This window comes from Coregonus clupeaformis, unplaced genomic scaffold (assembly GCF_020615455.1).
Source record: "Coregonus clupeaformis isolate EN_2021a unplaced genomic scaffold, ASM2061545v1 scaf1620, whole genome shotgun sequence".
NCBI classification, from domain to species: Eukaryota; Metazoa; Chordata; class Actinopteri; order Salmoniformes; family Salmonidae; genus Coregonus; species Coregonus clupeaformis.
Genome location: NW_025535074.1, coordinates 74,223 through 91,887, shown reverse-complemented (window position 1 = coordinate 91,887; position 17,665 = coordinate 74,223). Strand labels below are relative to the sequence as shown.

The window sequence follows — 17,665 nt, the reverse complement described above, 5'->3', positions numbered from 1 at the left end:
AATGTGTTTCAGATTACGTCCCGATATGGTATGACCCAACCAGAGTAGAGTGTGTGTGTTACACGGTCCTCATATTGTTGGTTAGCAGATATTGTACAGTTTTAACCATTTCTATAGAGTCTTGCATAAAAGCCCAGATCCACATATGAATTATCTTTCCTAACATTTGTGGTCAATGCAGCCCCTTGACCTCAGCAATGAGTCTCACCCCAAAGGCGATTATGATAGACAGGTGGTAGGAATATATTGTGACTGAACTGAGTATGATCATTAGTTTACGAAATAGATATGATCTATATTATAAAACACAATATTTCTGACATGTTATTGTTGTATTTCGTTGCAGACACCAAGTGACAAGATCCCAGCTCAACCTTCAGCAGACCCAGAAGTGAGACAGAGATCCACTTCATCCTTCCAACAGGTTATTACACATTTATTGTAGATCTTTTCTATTTAAATTAAATTGTTGTCTCAGTTCATTCCAATATATAAATTACATGGCTTTTACTGTATTACAACCAACCTTTTGTGTAAAATGTTCACAATATCAAAATTCCCATAACTTGTTTCGATATCATAGCATAAACAAAATTAGCCCGACCATTTGACAGAACTAACCGCCCCTCAAAACATAAAATTAATCTTTATTCTCTCTAATGCCTATGTTTTTGTATTTTTGGGGCAATGTTTTTGCCCATTTAACATATTTCTTATCAATTTGCGTGATTTAATTTATATTGCAGTTGACTCATTTACATTATTTTTAAGGTTGTGAGCTTTCTTTGACATCAAAAGGATAACTCAAAGTCAGGAACCTTGACTCTAGATGTGTTCAGTCGTCATCTCCTCATTTTGTACTTAGTCTGTTCAAGACGTAAATGTGTCTCAGATGACGTCCCGATATGGTATGACCCAACCAGAGTAGAGTGTGTGTGTTACACGGTCCTCATATTGTTGGTTAGCAGATATTGTACAGTTTTAACCATTTCTATAGAGTCTTGCTTAAAAACCCCAGATCCACATATTCATTTTTTCATTTATAGGTCATCTATAAAACAGTATTGTCAATTTCTTAACCCAAATTATTTTCACATACAGTATAATGTATAATATCCTAATTTACTGTTACGGTACTGTGTTATTACAAACAAATATTTATTCTTCATAATTTCATTCAAGGCAAGCAAGTCCAGTGGAATTGTACCCTTCCAGTGTCCTACTGCAAAGCAGGTAAGAAAACTGCATTCTTGTCATTAGATAAAATAGTTCATGTTCTTTGTTAACACATTGTGGTATTTTTGATGTGAGGAAACATTGTAGAAATTTGTACAGCTTAGAAAAAGCCGCCATCTGCAAAATCTGAGGCGCCGTCATGATCGTTGTGAGGATCGTTATGAGAAGAGATAGCTGAGAGATAGAGGTCTTTCAATCAGTTTACTAGAATACATTTTTCTCTGAGTATGTAGGTGTTATGCACAATGTAATGGTACTGTAGGGAGTATGATACCCTAGGTATTAATACATGTATAAAGTTATTGACAGAATTAGATACTTTTTTTTCTCCATTTTCCTTCAGACCTTGATGAATCTTCGGATGCTGCAGACTATCTTCCAGACTCATGTGGCAATTCCTCGGATGCTTCTATTATAAGTACTACAAGTTCTTGTAGTAAGGAATATAAAACCACAGAAAAGAATCTCCACCACAAATTGTCAGAGAACACACCATTAGGGAATGTTACAGCACACAGTGGGGATAGTACCACCAGTTCAGAGAAGCCAAGAACATTAAGTTATTCAAAGATGCGCAGCAATCCTTGTACTTCAGTAATAAGCTGCAGTGCCAATTCATCAGAGAACACATCACACCAGAAAAGCTCCATAAATGTCACACCTTTGTCAATAACAGCAAAAGGAAGCAAGTACAACAAGAAGCAATTTTGTCTTTATTGTAAAAAGGCCATTTATAAATTGGCAAGACACCTCGAATCCATCCACAGTGAAAAGCCTGATGTTGCAATGGCTTTCAGTTTTAATAAAGGATCCCGCAAAAGAACAGAGTTGTTACGCTCTCTTAAGAAGAGATGAAACTTTGACCATAATACTGAAGTGGCAAGCTGTGGCACTGGAGAGATGGTTGCCTGTAGAAGACCTAGTAATGCAAAACGATCTGATGACTACCGTCACTGCAAATTTTGCGAAGGACTGTATGCAAGAAATTCCCTATGGAGACATGTGAGAAACTGCCCGAAGAAGTCTGTTGAGGGAGAGCCTCAAGTTGGGCGAAAACGGATTCAACTGCACTTACCAAGACCTGACTCAGTTAAGGAAACTGTTTGGAAGATTGCTTGTGAAATGAACCAGGATGACGTTTCCTCGGTTGTAAGGAGTGAAACTGAATTCCTTTGTATCGGCGAGTCACTGTTGAATTCCAGGAAACCATATGAGAGAAGGAATGACTACATACGCCAAAAAATTAGAGAGATGGCAAGACTATTGATAACGGCAAGGGCTATAACACCTTTGAAGAGCACCGAAGTCCTTGTTATGCCCTGTAACTTTCCCCATGTGATACAGGCAGTAAGATCTGTTGCTGGTTATGATGTCGAAAGCAACTCGTATAAAATCCCATCATTGGCTTTGACATTGGGACACAGTTTAGCCAAAGTTGCAGGCATTATTCAATGCCATGCCATCATTGCAAATCGCCCTGCTGTTGCAGAGTCTGCAAAGCAATTTGCCACTTTACATCAGAAAAAGTGGACAGAGTCCATTTCAGCTGCCGCATTGGGTACACTTCAACAAGCCAAATGGAATAAACCACAGGTTTTACCCTTTACAGAGGATGTGTCGGTGCTGCACACGTTTCTTGCTACTGAGCGTGCTAAGTGTATGAAGGACCTTGAGGATGAACCCAACAGCAAAAGCTTTGGAAATCTTGCTAAAGTGACTTTGACGCAGGTAGTACTATTTAACAGAAGGAGGGAAGGGGAAGTTTCAAAAATGGAGCTTCAGTCTTTCACATCCAGAGATCTTACGGAGCTGAATCCAGACATTGTGAGGGGCCTTACTGACTTCGAGAGGAAGCTTGCAGAGCACTTTGAGAGAGTTGAGATTCGAGGTAGAAGGTCAAGAAAGGTTCCAGTGCTTCTAACCCCTGACATGATCACTGCTATGGACCTCCTCATGATAAGCAGAAAAGAGTGTCAAGTCCACAAAGAAAATATGTACATGTTTACACGGCCAGGTGTCCTTTCCCATTACAGAGGCTCCGACTGCTTTCGCAAGTATGCAAACAATGTGGTGCAAAGAACCCAGAGGCACTCACCTCAACAAGATTGCGGAAACAAGTCGCCACTTTGTCCACACTACTAAACCTCAAAGAAAATGAAATGGATCAACTTGCCACCTTTCTAGGACATGACATCCGTGTCCATAGAGAATTCTATCGGTTTCCAGAGAGTACCCTGCAGCTCGCAAAAGTCAGCAAACTGTTGATAGCAATCGAAAAAGGAAGACTGCCTTACCTGCAGGGGAAAGGGCTGGATGACATTGAGGTCAATCCTGAAGGTAAAATTTTGTTTGAAATATAGTTTTTAGCCACTTCAAATATAACTATTATAAGTGTTGTTAGTCCTTAATTTAAATAATTGGCCGTAAATGTTTTTTACCCAACCAGATGAAGTAGAAATGAGTGATGATGATTCCAGTGAAGAAACCATTGCTGACCTACATCAATGCAAAGGTATCCTGACTTGTATATATGTGGTAATATCTTTAAGTTATGTCACATAAATGCACATTTCTGTGGGGATTATCGAAATGATCCTCTATCTGTTTTTAAACAATCACATTGGTGGTGATAAGTAATTCCACATTTATGGATTTGCAATCAGTTTATGTTTATATCTCAAATATCAGTTAATATCTAATGTAGAATTGCATATTGCCTGACATTGAGGTTGTTTACAGTGAATAATACAAGCAAGCAAACGTATTGTCATGAAGCTCATAGAACATAATCACATTCATTATTACTTTGCAAAGGCTCAACAACAGAGACTTCTAGGGACCAGACACTTCTGAGGCAAACACCAGAGTCAACCACCCTGGACAACATGGAGGGCACTTCTGAGTCAACCACCCTGGACAACATGGAGGGCACTTCTGAGTCAACCACCCTGGACAACATGAAGGGCACTCCTGAGTCAACCACCTTGGATAACGTACACATGAGCAACACACAACCAAGACATGGTAAAATAGTCACATCCCAAGCATCCTCAAAGTGCTCCAAAGGAAAGCAAGGTTAGTAAGCATTTTGTATTCACATGTATTGATAACATCATATAACTACTAACTAGAATCCTTTGTATCATATCCTCCATTTGTCACTTTAGCAGAGCTCATTGTTAATCAGTTGTATTTTGTTTCCATTTATGAAAGCTGTGAAGGTGAGAAGCAAGTGGACAGGTGATGAAGTGAAAGCTGTTGAGCGGCATTTGCTTCATTTCATAACAAGCTGCAGAATACCAGGTAAAAGGACTGTGACTCCTGCCTCCAAGCAGAGCCAGTAGCTCTGAAAGACAGAGACTGGGTTGCTATCAAATACTACATCCACAACAGAAATGTAGCATTAAAAAGGAAGATGAATAGATAGAACTAGAGCATGCCAACTGTAGCTCAGGTACCATTCAATTCCAATTTCAATCAGCTTCTCCTCAGATAGTGTTAATATCTGTGGGTTTCATGTTCATATTATTTTATTTTCCTTAAATGATTTATATTGTTGGTTCTTGTACAAACATGCCACATAGGCTCGACTGTAGATCCCACATGTTTGTATGTTTATGTATAATTGAGGGCTATTAATGAGCATATGTTTGCCACTTATGGTCACATTTTTTTGGGATAACAGTTGATGATATAGGTTAATACTCTGCTCTCATTGACAGGGAAAAGAGATAAACAGTACTTAAAGGGATTGTTATTGTTCCTAAGTTTTCAGAAGCACTTTGTTCTTAACCACAAGTTGTTGAATGTGGCAAGGTGTTTAAATTACTGTTAAACTATTACCATTTCAATGGGTGCTTGTAACAGGCCTTGTGTATGGTAACTTGCACTATGTAACTATGATGTAAATCCCTATGTTATTTAGACAGGTTAGCTGAATATACACTGTCATGTTTCATAGAAGCTGGATGCTTTAATAGAGAGTTTCTCATTCATTTCAAACATGCCATTTCTACTGCTTTGTGCATAGCAGGGAAGGAGGCAAAGTGTAGGTGGTCTATTCTGGGTGTTCAATTGATTTGTTAATTTGCATATTTTCGCTGGCACTCAATAAAAGTAAGGCATAAAGTGTTCCCTCTTTTTTTACATGAATATTGACTGCAAATGTATTGTTATAAATAACAACAATACGACTTAAACAGTAGACTGAGAATATATTATATTTATGAGCTATGTGAACATGGATAGGCATTTCTGTTGAAGGTTACCTATCTGGTGAGCATGATTATTATAATAATTTTTAAAAGCTTTAGTTAAGTATTGTACACCTATGATTCTTATGCAGACATTTCAACATGTAACCGGAACCACGTTCAAATACAGACCCTATTTACAGGTTCTTCATAAGTCACATAAACCTGAAAATCAGTGTGTATCTATGGGCTGCTGTTGCTATGGGCCTTATATGTCACATAAACCCGAACAAGTCCTCATATATACTATTAAAATCAGGTCTGAACAAAATATAGCCCTAGACAAAATCTCAACAGATGGATGTATTCCTAGAATCATGGGACCAAACTATTCTGATTCCCAGGTCTCTTGGACCTTGGGAAAGGCATGTCCCAATATGTCACATTTTTGTCATAAGTCCTGATATTGTCTATAAACACGTATGTGTGTGTGTGTGTGTGTGTGTGTGAGTGTGTCTCTGTGTGTTTGTGTGTGACTGTGTCTCTGTGTGTGTGTGTGTGAGTGTGTCTCATTGTGTGTGTGTGTGAGTGTGTCTCTGTGTGTGTGTGTGTGTGTGTGTCTCTGTGTGTGTGTCTCTCTGTGTGTGTGTGTGTGTGTGTCTCTCTGTGTGTGTGTATCTCTGTGTGTCCCCCAGACATGCTGTGTGTGACCAGCCTGTGATGATACACCTGTTACCAAGTCCCTGCTGACCTCTGGAGTTAGATAGGCAGCGAGAGAATGTGTGTGTGTGTGTGTGCGTGCGTGAGTGCGTGTCGGTGCATGCACGTGTGCGTACTTGCGTGTGTGTGTGCATGAGTGAGCGCATGTGTGCTAAAGAGAATCAGTTCGGGCAGCTCAGAATGTGTGTGTTTGTGTGTGTGTGTGTCTGTGTGTGTGTTTGTGTGTGTAAAGATTGGCAATGTTTGAGAGAGAGAGAGGGGGGAGAGATGGGTAGGAGAGAGAGAGGGGGGGGGGAGATGGGGAGGAGAGACGGAGATGGGGAGGAGAGAGAGAGAGAGAGAGAGAGAGAGAGAGAGAGAGAGAGAGAGAGAGAGAGAGAGAGAGAGAGAGAACCTGACACCCTCAGCACACAGGGGGACAAACACCTACCTGGAGGTGTCAGCATTCCCTCCCCCATATGTCCCCCTAGGCAGAACTACGACAACATAACCAACAAAAACGGGTCACGACTCCTGCAGCTCTGTCGCACACTGGGTATGTACATAGTCAATGGTAGGCTTCGAGGGGACTCCTATGGAAGGTACACCTATAGCTCATCTCTTGGCAGTAGTACTGTAGACTACTTTATCACTGACGTCAACCCAGAGTCTCTCAGAGCGTTCACAGTCAGCCCACTGACACCCCTATCAGACCACAGCAAAATCACAGTCTCCTTGAACAGAGCAATACTCAATCATGAGGCATCAAAGCCAAATGAACTGAATAATATTAAGAAATGCTATAGATGGAAGGAAAGTAGTGTTGAAACCTACCAAAAAACAATTAGGAAACAACAAATTCAATCCATTCTAGACAACTTCCTGGACAAAACGTTCCACTGTAATAGTGAAGGTGTAAACTTGGCAGTAGAAAACTTAAACAGTATATTTGACCTCTCAGCTTCCCTATCAAATCTAAAAATCTCTAACAGAAAACCAAAAAAAGTAATAACAGTGATAAATGGTTTGATGAAGAATGCAAAAACCTAAGAAAGAAATTGAGAAACCTATCCAACCAAAAACATAGAGACCCAGAAAACCTGAGCCTACGCCTTCACTATGGTGAATCACTAAAACAATACAGAAATACACTACGGAAAAAGAAGGAACAGCATGTCAGAAATCAGCTCAATGTAATTGAAGAATCCATAGACTCTAACCACTTCTGGGAAAATAGGAAAACACTAAACAAACAACAACACGAAGAGCTATCTATCCAAAATGGAGATGTATGGGTAAACCACTTCTCCAATCTTTTTGGCCCTATAACAGAGAACAAACAGCAAAAAAATATACATGATCAAATGCAAATCTTAGAAACAACTATTAAAGACTACCAGAACCCACTGGATTTTCCAATTACATTGAATGAACTACAGGACAAAATACAAACCCTCCAACCCAAAAAGTCATGTGGTGTTGATGGTATCCTCAATGAAATGATAAAATATACAGACCACAAATTTCAATTAGCTATACTTAAACTCTTTAACATCATCCTTAGCTCTGGCATCTTCCCCAATATTTGGAACCAAGGACTGATCACCCCAATCCACAAAAGGGGAGACAAATTTGACCCCAATAACTACCGTGGGATATGCGTCAACAGCAACCTTGGGAAAATCCTCTGCATTATCATTAACAGCAGACTAGTTCATTTCCTCAGTGAAAACAATGTACTGAGCAAATGTCAAATTGGCTTTTTACTAAATTACCGTACGACAGACCATGTATTCACCCTGCACACCCTAATTGACAAACAAACAAACCAAAACAAAGGCAAAGTCTTCTCATGCTTTGTTGATTTCAAAAAGCTTTTGACTCAATTTGGCATGAGGGTCTGCTATACAAATTGATGGAATGTGGGGTTGGGGGAAAAACATACGACATGATAAAATCCATGTACACAAACAACAAGTATGCGGTTAAAATTTGCAAAAAAACACACATTTCTTTCCACAGGGCCGTGGGGTGAGACAGGGATGCAGTTTAAGCCCCACCCTCTTCAACATATATATCAACGAATTGGCGAGGCACTAGAACAGTCTGCAGCACCCGGCCTCACCCTAATAGAATCTGAAGTCAAATGTCTTCTGTTTGCTGATGATCTGGTGCTTCTGTCACCAACCAAGGAGGGCCTACAGCAGCACCTAGATCTTCTGCACAGATTCTGTCAGACCTGGGCCCTGACAGTAAATCTCAGTAAGACAAAAATAATGGTGTTCCAAAAAAGGTCCAGTTGCCAGGACCACAAATACAAATTCCATCTAGACACCGTTGCCCTAGAGCTCACAAAAAACTATACATACCTCGGCCTAAACATCAGCGCCACAGGTAACTACCACAAAGCTGTGAACGATCTGAGAGACAAGGCAAGAAGGGCCTTCTATGCCATCAAAAGGAACATAAAATTTGACATACCAATTAGGATCTGGCTAAAAATACTTGAATCAGTTATAGAACCCATTGCCCTTTATGGTTGTGAGGTCTGGGGTCCGCTCACCAACCAAGAATTCACAAAATGGGACAAACACTCTGCATGCAGAATTCTGCAAAAACATCCTCCGTGTACAACGTAAAACACCAAATAATGCATGCAGAGCAGAATTAGGCCAATACCCGCTAATTATCAAAATCCAGAAAAGAGCCGTTACATTCTATAACCACTTAAAAGGAAGCGATTCCCAAACCTTCCATAACAAAGCCATCACCTACAGAGAGATGAACTTGGAGAAGAGTCCCCTAAGTAAGCTTGTCCTGGACAACAACAACAACAACACAACTAGACCCAACCAAATCATGAGAAAACAAAAAGAGAATTACTTGACACATTGGAAAGAACAAACAAAAAAACAGAGCAAACTAGAATGCTATTTGGTCCTAAACAGAGAGTACACAGTGGCAGAATACCTGACCACTGTGACTGACCCAAACTTAAGGAAAGCTTTGACTATGTACAGACTCAGTGAGCATAGCCTTGCTATTGAGAAAGGCCGCCGTAGGCAGACCCGGCTCTCAAGAGAAGACAGGCTATGTGACACTGCCCACAAAATGAGGTGGAAACTGAGCTGCACTTCCTAACCTCCTGCCAAATGTATGACCATATTAGAGACACATATTTCCCTCAGATTACAGCGATCCACAAATAATTTGAAAACAAACCCAATTTTGATAAACTCCCTTATCTACTGGGTGAAAAACCACAGTGTGCCATCACAGCTGCAAGATTTGTGACCTGTTGCCACAAGAAAAGGGCAACCAGTGAAGAACAAACACCATTGTAAATACAACCCATATTTATGTTTATTTATTTTCCCATTTGTACTTTAACTATTTGCACATTGTTACAACACTGTATATATACATTATATGACATTTTAAATGTCTTTATTCTTTTGAAACTTCTGAGTGTAATGTTTACTGTTACTATGTATTGTTTATTTCACTTTTGTTTACTATCTACTGCACTTGCTTTGGCAATGTTAACACACGTTTCCCATGCCAATAAAGCCCTTAAATTGAAATTGAATTGAAATTGAAATTGAATTGAAATTGAGAGAGAGAGAGAGCAAGAGAGAGAGAGAGAGAGAGAGAGAGAGAGAGAGAGAGAGAGAGAGAGAATGGGGAGGAGAGAGGGGGAGAGAGAGAGGGGGGATGGGGAGGAGAGAGAGAGGGGGTGAGAGAGAGTGGCGGGGAGAGAGAGATGGGGAGGGAGAGAGATATGGGGAGGAGAGAGAGAGAGAGAGAGAAGATGGGGGTGAGAGAGAGAGAAAGCGAGAGAGAGAGAGCGAGAGAGAGAGAGAGAGAGGGGGAGATGGGGAGGACAGAGGGGGGTGAGAGAGAGAGGGGGAGAGAGAGATGGGGAGGAGAGAGAGAGATGGGGGGGAGAGAGAGAGAGAGATAGAGAGATAGGGGGTAAGAGAGAGGGGGGGTGAGATGGGGGAGAGAGAGATGAGAGAGAGAGAGAGAGAGAGAGAGAGAGAGAGAGAGAGAGAGAGAGAGAGAGAGAAAGAGAGAGAGAGAGAGAGAGAAAGAGAGAGTAGGTGGTCCAGTCCAGTTCAAGTGTTCAGTTCTGATGGCTTGTAGATAGGAACTGTCTCTGAGCCTGTTGGTATCAGACCTTATGCTCCGATACCGTCTTCCCGGCGGTAAGGGAGAGAACAGCCTGTGGCTGGGGTGTGTGGGGTCCTTGATGGTGCTGCATGCCTTCCTCAGGCACGTTTCTTGTAGAAGTCCTGGATGGGTGGGAGCACGGTCCCAGTGATGTACTGGGCCCTCGTCACCAACCGCTGGAGGGCCTTGCAGTCGTGGACGGAGCCATTCCCGTACCAGGCCGTGTTGCAACCGGTCAGGACACTCGATGGTGCAGCGGTAGTATTTGGAGAGGACCCGGGGTAGCATGCTGCCTTAGTAAATGGAGGAGCTGTCCTCTTGACAAGACTGGTGGTGTTGCTGCTCCATGTCAAGGGGCGGGCCCTGTGCTAAGAGTCAGTGTGGAGGAGGTGTTGTTGCCAATCCTCACAGCCTGTGGTCTGCATGTCAGGAAGTCCAGGATCCAGTTGCAGAGGGTGGTGTCCAGACCCAGGGCTCTGAGCTCGGTGTCGAGCTTGGAGGGAACAATAGTGTTGAATGCTGAACTGTAGTCAATGAACAGCATTCTCGCATAGGTGTTCCTCTTGTCCAGATGTGTTAAGGCTCTGTGAATAGTAGTGATGGAAATGGCATCTTTCCGTGGATCTGTTGGAGAGGAAGGTAAATTGGAGTGGGTCCAGTGGGCCTGGAATGCTGGCCTTGATGTGGACCGTGACCAGCCGCTCGAGGGCACTTCATGATGACAGGGGTGAGTGCAACGGGGCGATAGTCATTTGGGTATGTCACCTTGGCACTGGGACGATGGTGGTCTCCTTGACTACAGCCATGATGACAGGGGTGAGTGTACAACAAGCTCTCACAGTGTCACGTCAGAATTAGACGCCCATCCCATGTTTCTTAACGTGTTTAAGGTTAAGTTCAGGCATTAACTCCGGACGGTTAAGGGAAGGGTTAAGGTTTGGGATAGGCTTAAAACAAAAATATCGAAAACAACTTTCTATCGCTGGATTCAAACATGCAAAACTTTGGAACGAGAGGCAGATGCTTACTCCCATCCACCATCCTCCTCCACAACACCCTAGCAAAACCCAAACCTACTTGAAGGTAACAGCGCTCACTGTTGCCCCCTAGTGGCATGTTTCCATGTCATCTCGAATACTGACTTGTATCATGGGTGACCTGCCTGGAGTGCGACTGGTCGATAGTCATTTGTGCATGTCACCTTGGTTTTCTTGGACACTGGGTCAACGGTGTCTCCTTGAAGCAAGTGGGGACTACAGCCCGGGACAGGGACAGGTTGAAGATGTCCGAGAAGACACCCGCCAGCAGGTCAGCGCACATTCTGAGGATGCGGCCAGGGACGCCCTCTGGGTCGACGGTTTTGTGAGTATTCACAGTTTTCCTCAACGTTACCTCGCAGCACCTCTTTCTAAATATCTAATTTAACTGTACTGTAGACAATAATATTAATATGTATATATGAATAGTGTGTAAACAGTGTTTTGTCGTTTCTTGATGTCTTTCCAATTTAACTCTTATATTTAATGTAATATCTTATGTTGTTCTAGTCTATAAATGTTCCGTCGTGTATTTTTAAGTTTTATGTGGAGCCCAGGAAGAGTTGTTTCTGCATTGTGCAATAGTTAATTGGGATCCTAATAAACATTAAACTTTAAACATCAGCCTTGAAGAGCGAAAGCACCTGGTCGTCCGGAGCAGCGAGAGCCTTCCTGAATGGCTCGGTATCGTCTGCCTAGAATCGAGCATAGAATGTGTTAAGCTCGTCTGGGAGGGAGGCTTCGGTGGGCACCACACAGCTGGATTTGTCTTTGTAGTCCTTGACAGCCTGTAGTCCTTGACATCCTGTAGTCCATGACAGCCTGTAGTCCTTGATAGCCTGTAGTCCTTGACAGCCTGTAGTCCATGATAGCCTGTAGTCCTTGAAAGACTGTAGTCCTTGACAGCCTATAGTCCTTGAGAGCCTGTAGTCCTTGATAGCATGTAGTCTTTGACAGCCTGTAGTCCTTGACAGCCTGTAGTCCTTGATAGCATGTAGTCCTTGACAGCCTGTAGTCCATGATAGCCTGTAGTCCTTGACAGCCTGTAGTCCTTGACAGCCTGTAGTCCATGATAGCCTGTAGTCCTTGACAGCCTGTAGTCCTTGATAGCTTGTAGTCCATGATAGCCTGTAGTCCTTGAAAGCCTGTAGTCCTTGACAGCCTGTAGTCCTTGATAGCATGTAGTCCTTGATAGCCTGTAGTCCTTGACAGCCTGTAGTCCTTGACATCCTGTAGTCCTTGATAGCCTGTAGTCCTTGACAGCCTGTAGTCCTTGACAGCCTGTAGTCCTTGATAGCCTGTAGTCCTTGACAGCCTGTAGTCCATGATAGCCTGTAGTCCATGACAGCCTGTAGTCCTTGACAGCCTGTAGTCCATGATAGCCTGTAGTCCTTGATAGCTTGTAGTCCATGATAGCCTTTAGTCCATGATACCCTGTAGTCCTTGATAGCCTGTAGTCCTTGACAGCCTGTAGTCCATGATAGACTGTAGTCCTTGACAGCCTGTAGTCCTGGATAGCCTGTAGTCCTTGACATATATACTGTAGCTATATCCAACCACTGAACGTTACCCTGCTCCCAAATATATATATATATATATATATATATATATATATATATATATATATATATATATATATATATATATATATATATATATATCTGTAGCTATAGCCAACCACTGAAAATTATCCTGCTCCCAAATATATATATACTGTAGCTATAGCCAACCACTTAACGTTATCCTGCACCCAAATATATATATATATATATATATATATATATATATACTGTAGCTATAGCCAACCACTGAACATTATCCTGCTCCCAAATATATATACTGTAGCTATAGCCAACCACTGAACGTTATCCTGCTCCCAAATATATATACTGTAGCTATAGCCAACCACTGAACGTTATCCTGCACCCAAATATATATATACTCTAGCTATAGCCAACCACTGAACGTTATCCTGCCCCAAATATATATACTGTAGCTATAGCCAACCACTGAACGTTATCCTGCTCCCATATATATATACTGTAGCTATAGCCAACCACTGAACGTTATCCTGCTCCCAAATATATATACTGTAGCTATAGCCAACCACTGAACGTTATCCTGCTCCCTAATATATATACTGTAGCTATAGCCAACCACTGAACGTTATCCTGCTCCCAAATATATATACTGTTGCTATAGCCAACCACTGAACATTATCCTGCTCCCAAATATATATACTGTAGCTATAGCCAACCACTGAACGTTAACCTGCTCCCAAATATATATACTGTAGCTATAGCCAACAATCGCAGTTGATATGGTCAGTAGTGACTTTGCCACATGATAGGTAAACAAACAAACAGGCAAGTAGCCTACAAGCGGAGTATGAAAAATGTATGCACTCACTAAAAACAAGCGGATTCAGCAACACGGACACCGATGGAAATTCTTGCGATTTGACAGTTCCCAAAGGACATGAACTGGTTGAATCAACATTGTTTCTACTTTATAGGACAAGGCTTAATCAGTTTTATGGGAAACCAGCCAATAGAGTACAGACATAATATAAATGTTTAATGTCTGTTTCCACTAGATTGCGTTACTGACTGACCAGACTGTCTGACCTGCACTGCCTCCTCCTGACTGATATCTAACCAGCCCAGAGGCTTGAAGAGACATTAGACTGTCTGACTGATATCTAACCAGCCCAGAGGCTTGAAGAGACATTAGACTGTCTGACCTGCACTGCCTCCTCCTGACTGATATCTAACCAGCCCAGAGGCTTGAAGAGACATTAGACTGTCTGACCTGCACTGCCTCCTCCTGACTGATATCTAACCAGCCCAGAGGCTTGAAGAGACATTAGACTAACTGACTGATATCTAACCAGCCCAGAGGCTTGAAGACACATTAGACTGTCTGACCTGCACTGCCTCCTCCTGACTGATATCTAACCAGCCCAGAGGCTTGAAGAGACATTAGACTGTCTGACTGATATCTAACCAGCCCAGAGGCTTGAAGAGACATTAGACTGTCTGACTGATATCTAACCAGCACAGAGGCTTGAAGAGACATTAGACTGTCTGACTGATATCTAACCAGCCCAGAGGCTTGAAGAGACATTAGACTGTCTGACTGATATCTAACCAGCCCAGAGGCTTGAAGAGACATTAGACTGTCTGACTGATATCTAACCAGCCCAGAGGCTTGAAGAGACATTAGACTGTCTGACTGATATCTAACCAGCCCAGAGGCTTGAAGAGACATTAGACTGTCTGACTGATATCTAACCAGCCCAGAGGCTTGAAGAGACATTAGACTGTCTGACTGATATCTAACCAGCTCAGAGGCTTGAAGAGACATTAGACTGTCTGACTGATATCTAACCAGCCCAGAGGCTTGAAGAGACATTAGACTGTCTGACTGATATCTAACCAGCCCAGAGGCTTGAATGGAGCTCCTGAGTGGTGCAGTGGTCTAAGGCACTGCATCGCAGTGCTAACTGTGCCACTAGAGATCCTGGTTCGAATCCAGGCTCTGTCGCAGCCGGCCGCGACCGGGAGACTCATGGGCGGCGCACAATTGGCCCAGCGTCGTCCAGGGTAGGGGAGGGAATGGCCGGCAGGGATGTAGCTCAGTTGATAGAGCATGGTGTTTGCAACGCCAGGGTTGTGGGTTCGATTCCCACGGGGGCCAGTATAAAAAAAAATATATATATATATATATATATGTAATCACTAACTGTAAGTCGCTCTGGATAAGAGCGTCTGCTAAATGACTAAAATGTAAAATGTAATGTAAATGTCTGACTGATATCTAACCAGCTCAGAGGCTTGAAGAGACATTATACTGTCTGACTGATATCTAACCAGCCCAGAGGCTTGAAGAGACATTAGACTGTCTGACTGATATCTAACCAGCCCAGAGGCTTGAAGAGACATTAGACTGTCTGACTGATATCTAACCAGCCCAGAAGCTTGAAGAGACATTAGACTGTTTGAGCTACACTGCCTCCTCCTGTGAGAGCCACTTCAGGCGACACTACACCGTCCCAACAATGCAAACACACATCCTGGTCGAGGTCACTGGAGACGGGGGGACACAAAGGCCACCATGGCAACGCTGGAAAGACAAAGATAACTCAAGGTAATTTTCTGTTATTTAACGTTCCTGAATGCCATTGACAATACCCCAATTTGATAAATACTCCTATTTGATAAACCATTTCTTTGTATTTCAGTTAGAGAAACTAAACTGTGAACTGTGTGTGTCATGCTTGGGGAAAGTGACACTGAGGGAGGAGGAGGAGGAGGAGGAGCGGGGGAGCTTCTGTAAAAAGATGAAGATGCAAGTTATTAAAGTGGAAAAGATTCTGCTGAGGAGAATTCTGACAAACTATTGAGGAGGATATATGAGCTAGAGCAACAGAACAGAAACATCGATTTAGACTTGAAGCAGGAGAACTCTCAATTAAAGAAAACTTCTAAGGACTTGAAGCAGAAGAACTCTGAGCTAGAGAACACTTCTGAAGACTTAAAGCAGAAGAACTCTGAGCTAGAGAAAACTTCTGAAGACTTAAAACAGAAGAACTCTGAACTAGAGAAAACTTATGAAGACTTGAAGCAGAAGAACTCTGAACTAGAGAAAGACTTGGAGCAGAAGAATCAACAGGAAAAGTAATGTTCTATAAATTAAGCTCAGACTACACTAAAAGAAGGCGCTACCTAGAACCATAATGGTTCTTCAATTATCCTCGTAGGAGAACCATCTGAAAATAAACATTTTTTGTTACAAGTGGAACCCTTTCACCACTAAAAGGTTCTAAGTAGAACCCTTTTCACCACCCAAGGGTTCTACCTGAAACAAAAAAGGGTTTTCCTATGGGGACAAATGAAGAACCCCTTGCCTGTAGTATCAAAATAACTATAAATGGGAATTATCTTCTTGGAGTGTCAGAATCTGGGCACTAAACTCGCTGTTTTTAAGTTTGAATCACTGTTTATATCCATTTCTACTGAGAACAGACTAATAATACCCACCCAGTCCTGTAGATGAATACCTCTCTGAGTGGTTTTACAGTGTCCCAGTCCTGTAGATGAATACCTCTCTGAGTGGTTTTACAGTGTCCCAGTCCTGTAGATGAATACCTCTCTGAGTGGTTTTACAGTGTCCCAGTCCTGTAGATGAATACCTCTCTGAGTGGTTTTACAGTGTCTCAGTCCTGTAGATGAATACCTCTCTGAGTGGTTCTCCAGTGTCCCAGTCCTGTAGATGAATACCTCTCTGAGTGGTTTTACAGTGTCCCAGTCCTGTAGATGAATACCTCTCTGAGTGGTTTTACAGTGTCTCCGTCCTGTAGACGAATACCTCTCTCAAGTGGTTTTACAGTGTTTCAGTCCTGTAGATGAATACCTCTCTGAGTGGTTTTACAGTGTCCCAGTCCTGTAGATGAATACCTCTCTCTGAGTGGTTTTACAGTGTCTCAGTCCTGTAGATGAATACCTCTCTGAGTGGTTCTCCAGTGTCCCAGTCCTGTAGATGAATACCTCTCTGAGTGGTTTTACAGTGTCCCAGTCCTGTAGATGAATACCTCTCTGAGTGGTTTTACAGTGTCTCAGTCCTGTAGATGAATACCTCTCTGAGTGGTTTTACAGTGTCCCAGTCCTGTAGATGAATACCTCTCTGAGTGGTTTTACAGTGTCTCAGTCCTGTAGATGAATACCTCTCTGAGTGGTTTTACAGTGTCCCAGTCCTGTAGATGAATACCTCTCTGAGTGGTTTTACAGTGTCCCAGTCCTGTAGATGAATACCTCTCTGAGTGGTTTTACAGTGTCTCAGTCCTGTAGATGAATACCTCTCTGAGTGGTTCTCCAGTGTCCCAGTCCTGTAGATGAATACCTCTCTGAGTTGTTCTCCAGTGTTTCTGTGTTTAATCTACATGATATATCAGCTCTTACTGTTCGCTTCAGACTTGCTCATTCAAAACCTCTTTTAGAGGCATTTTCACATTATCCTTGTAGGATCTGCTGGATCCTGGAGTGTTCAGAACATTAAAGCATGATTTTGCTTAAAGAAAAAAATAAGCAAACACATTCCCCCTTCCATATGTTTGGGGGAGACTCCCCAAACATATGGAAGAAGGTACTCTGGTCAGATGAGACAAAAATTGAGCTTTTTGGCCATCAAGGAAAACGCTATGTCTGGCGCAAACCCAACACCTCTCATCACCCCCGAGAACACCATCCCCACAGTGAAGCATGGTGGTGGCAGCATCATGCTGTGGGGATGTTTTTCATCGGCAGGGACTGGGAAATTGGTCAGAAT

At 42.4% G+C, this 17,665-nt stretch overlaps 1 protein-coding gene and 1 long non-coding RNA gene across 5 annotated transcripts; both read left to right on the top strand.

Annotated features, from left to right (window-relative positions):
• Nucleotides 1-397: 397 nt before the first annotated feature.
• Nucleotides 398-2,050, top strand: LOC123487297. The gene is made up of 3 exons (XR_006659718.1): nt 398-424; nt 1,183-1,233; nt 1,580-2,050. It is a non-coding gene; the product is annotated as an uncharacterized LOC123487297 (long non-coding RNA).
• Nucleotides 2,051-3,213: 1,163 nt separating this feature from the next.
• Nucleotides 3,214-5,369, top strand: LOC121559051. Of its 4 annotated transcripts, none has more exons than XM_045218512.1 (4): nt 3,214-3,573; nt 3,683-3,748; nt 4,063-4,311; nt 4,450-5,369. In XM_045218512.1, exons 1-4 carry the CDS (start codon nt 3,396-3,398, stop codon nt 4,578-4,580), a joined length of 624 nt encoding a protein of 207 aa, XP_045074447.1. In that variant the 5' UTR covers nt 3,214-3,395; the 3' UTR covers nt 4,581-5,369. The 4 variants fall into 4 exon arrangements, with proteins under 4 accessions (XP_045074447.1, XP_045074446.1, XP_045074445.1 ...); XM_045218511.1 differs by having other exon boundaries at nt 3,216-3,573; nt 3,692-3,748; nt 4,051-4,311; XM_045218510.1 differs by having other exon boundaries at nt 3,216-3,573; nt 3,689-3,748; nt 4,051-4,311.
• The last annotated feature ends 12,296 nt before the right edge of the window (nt 5,370-17,665 follow it).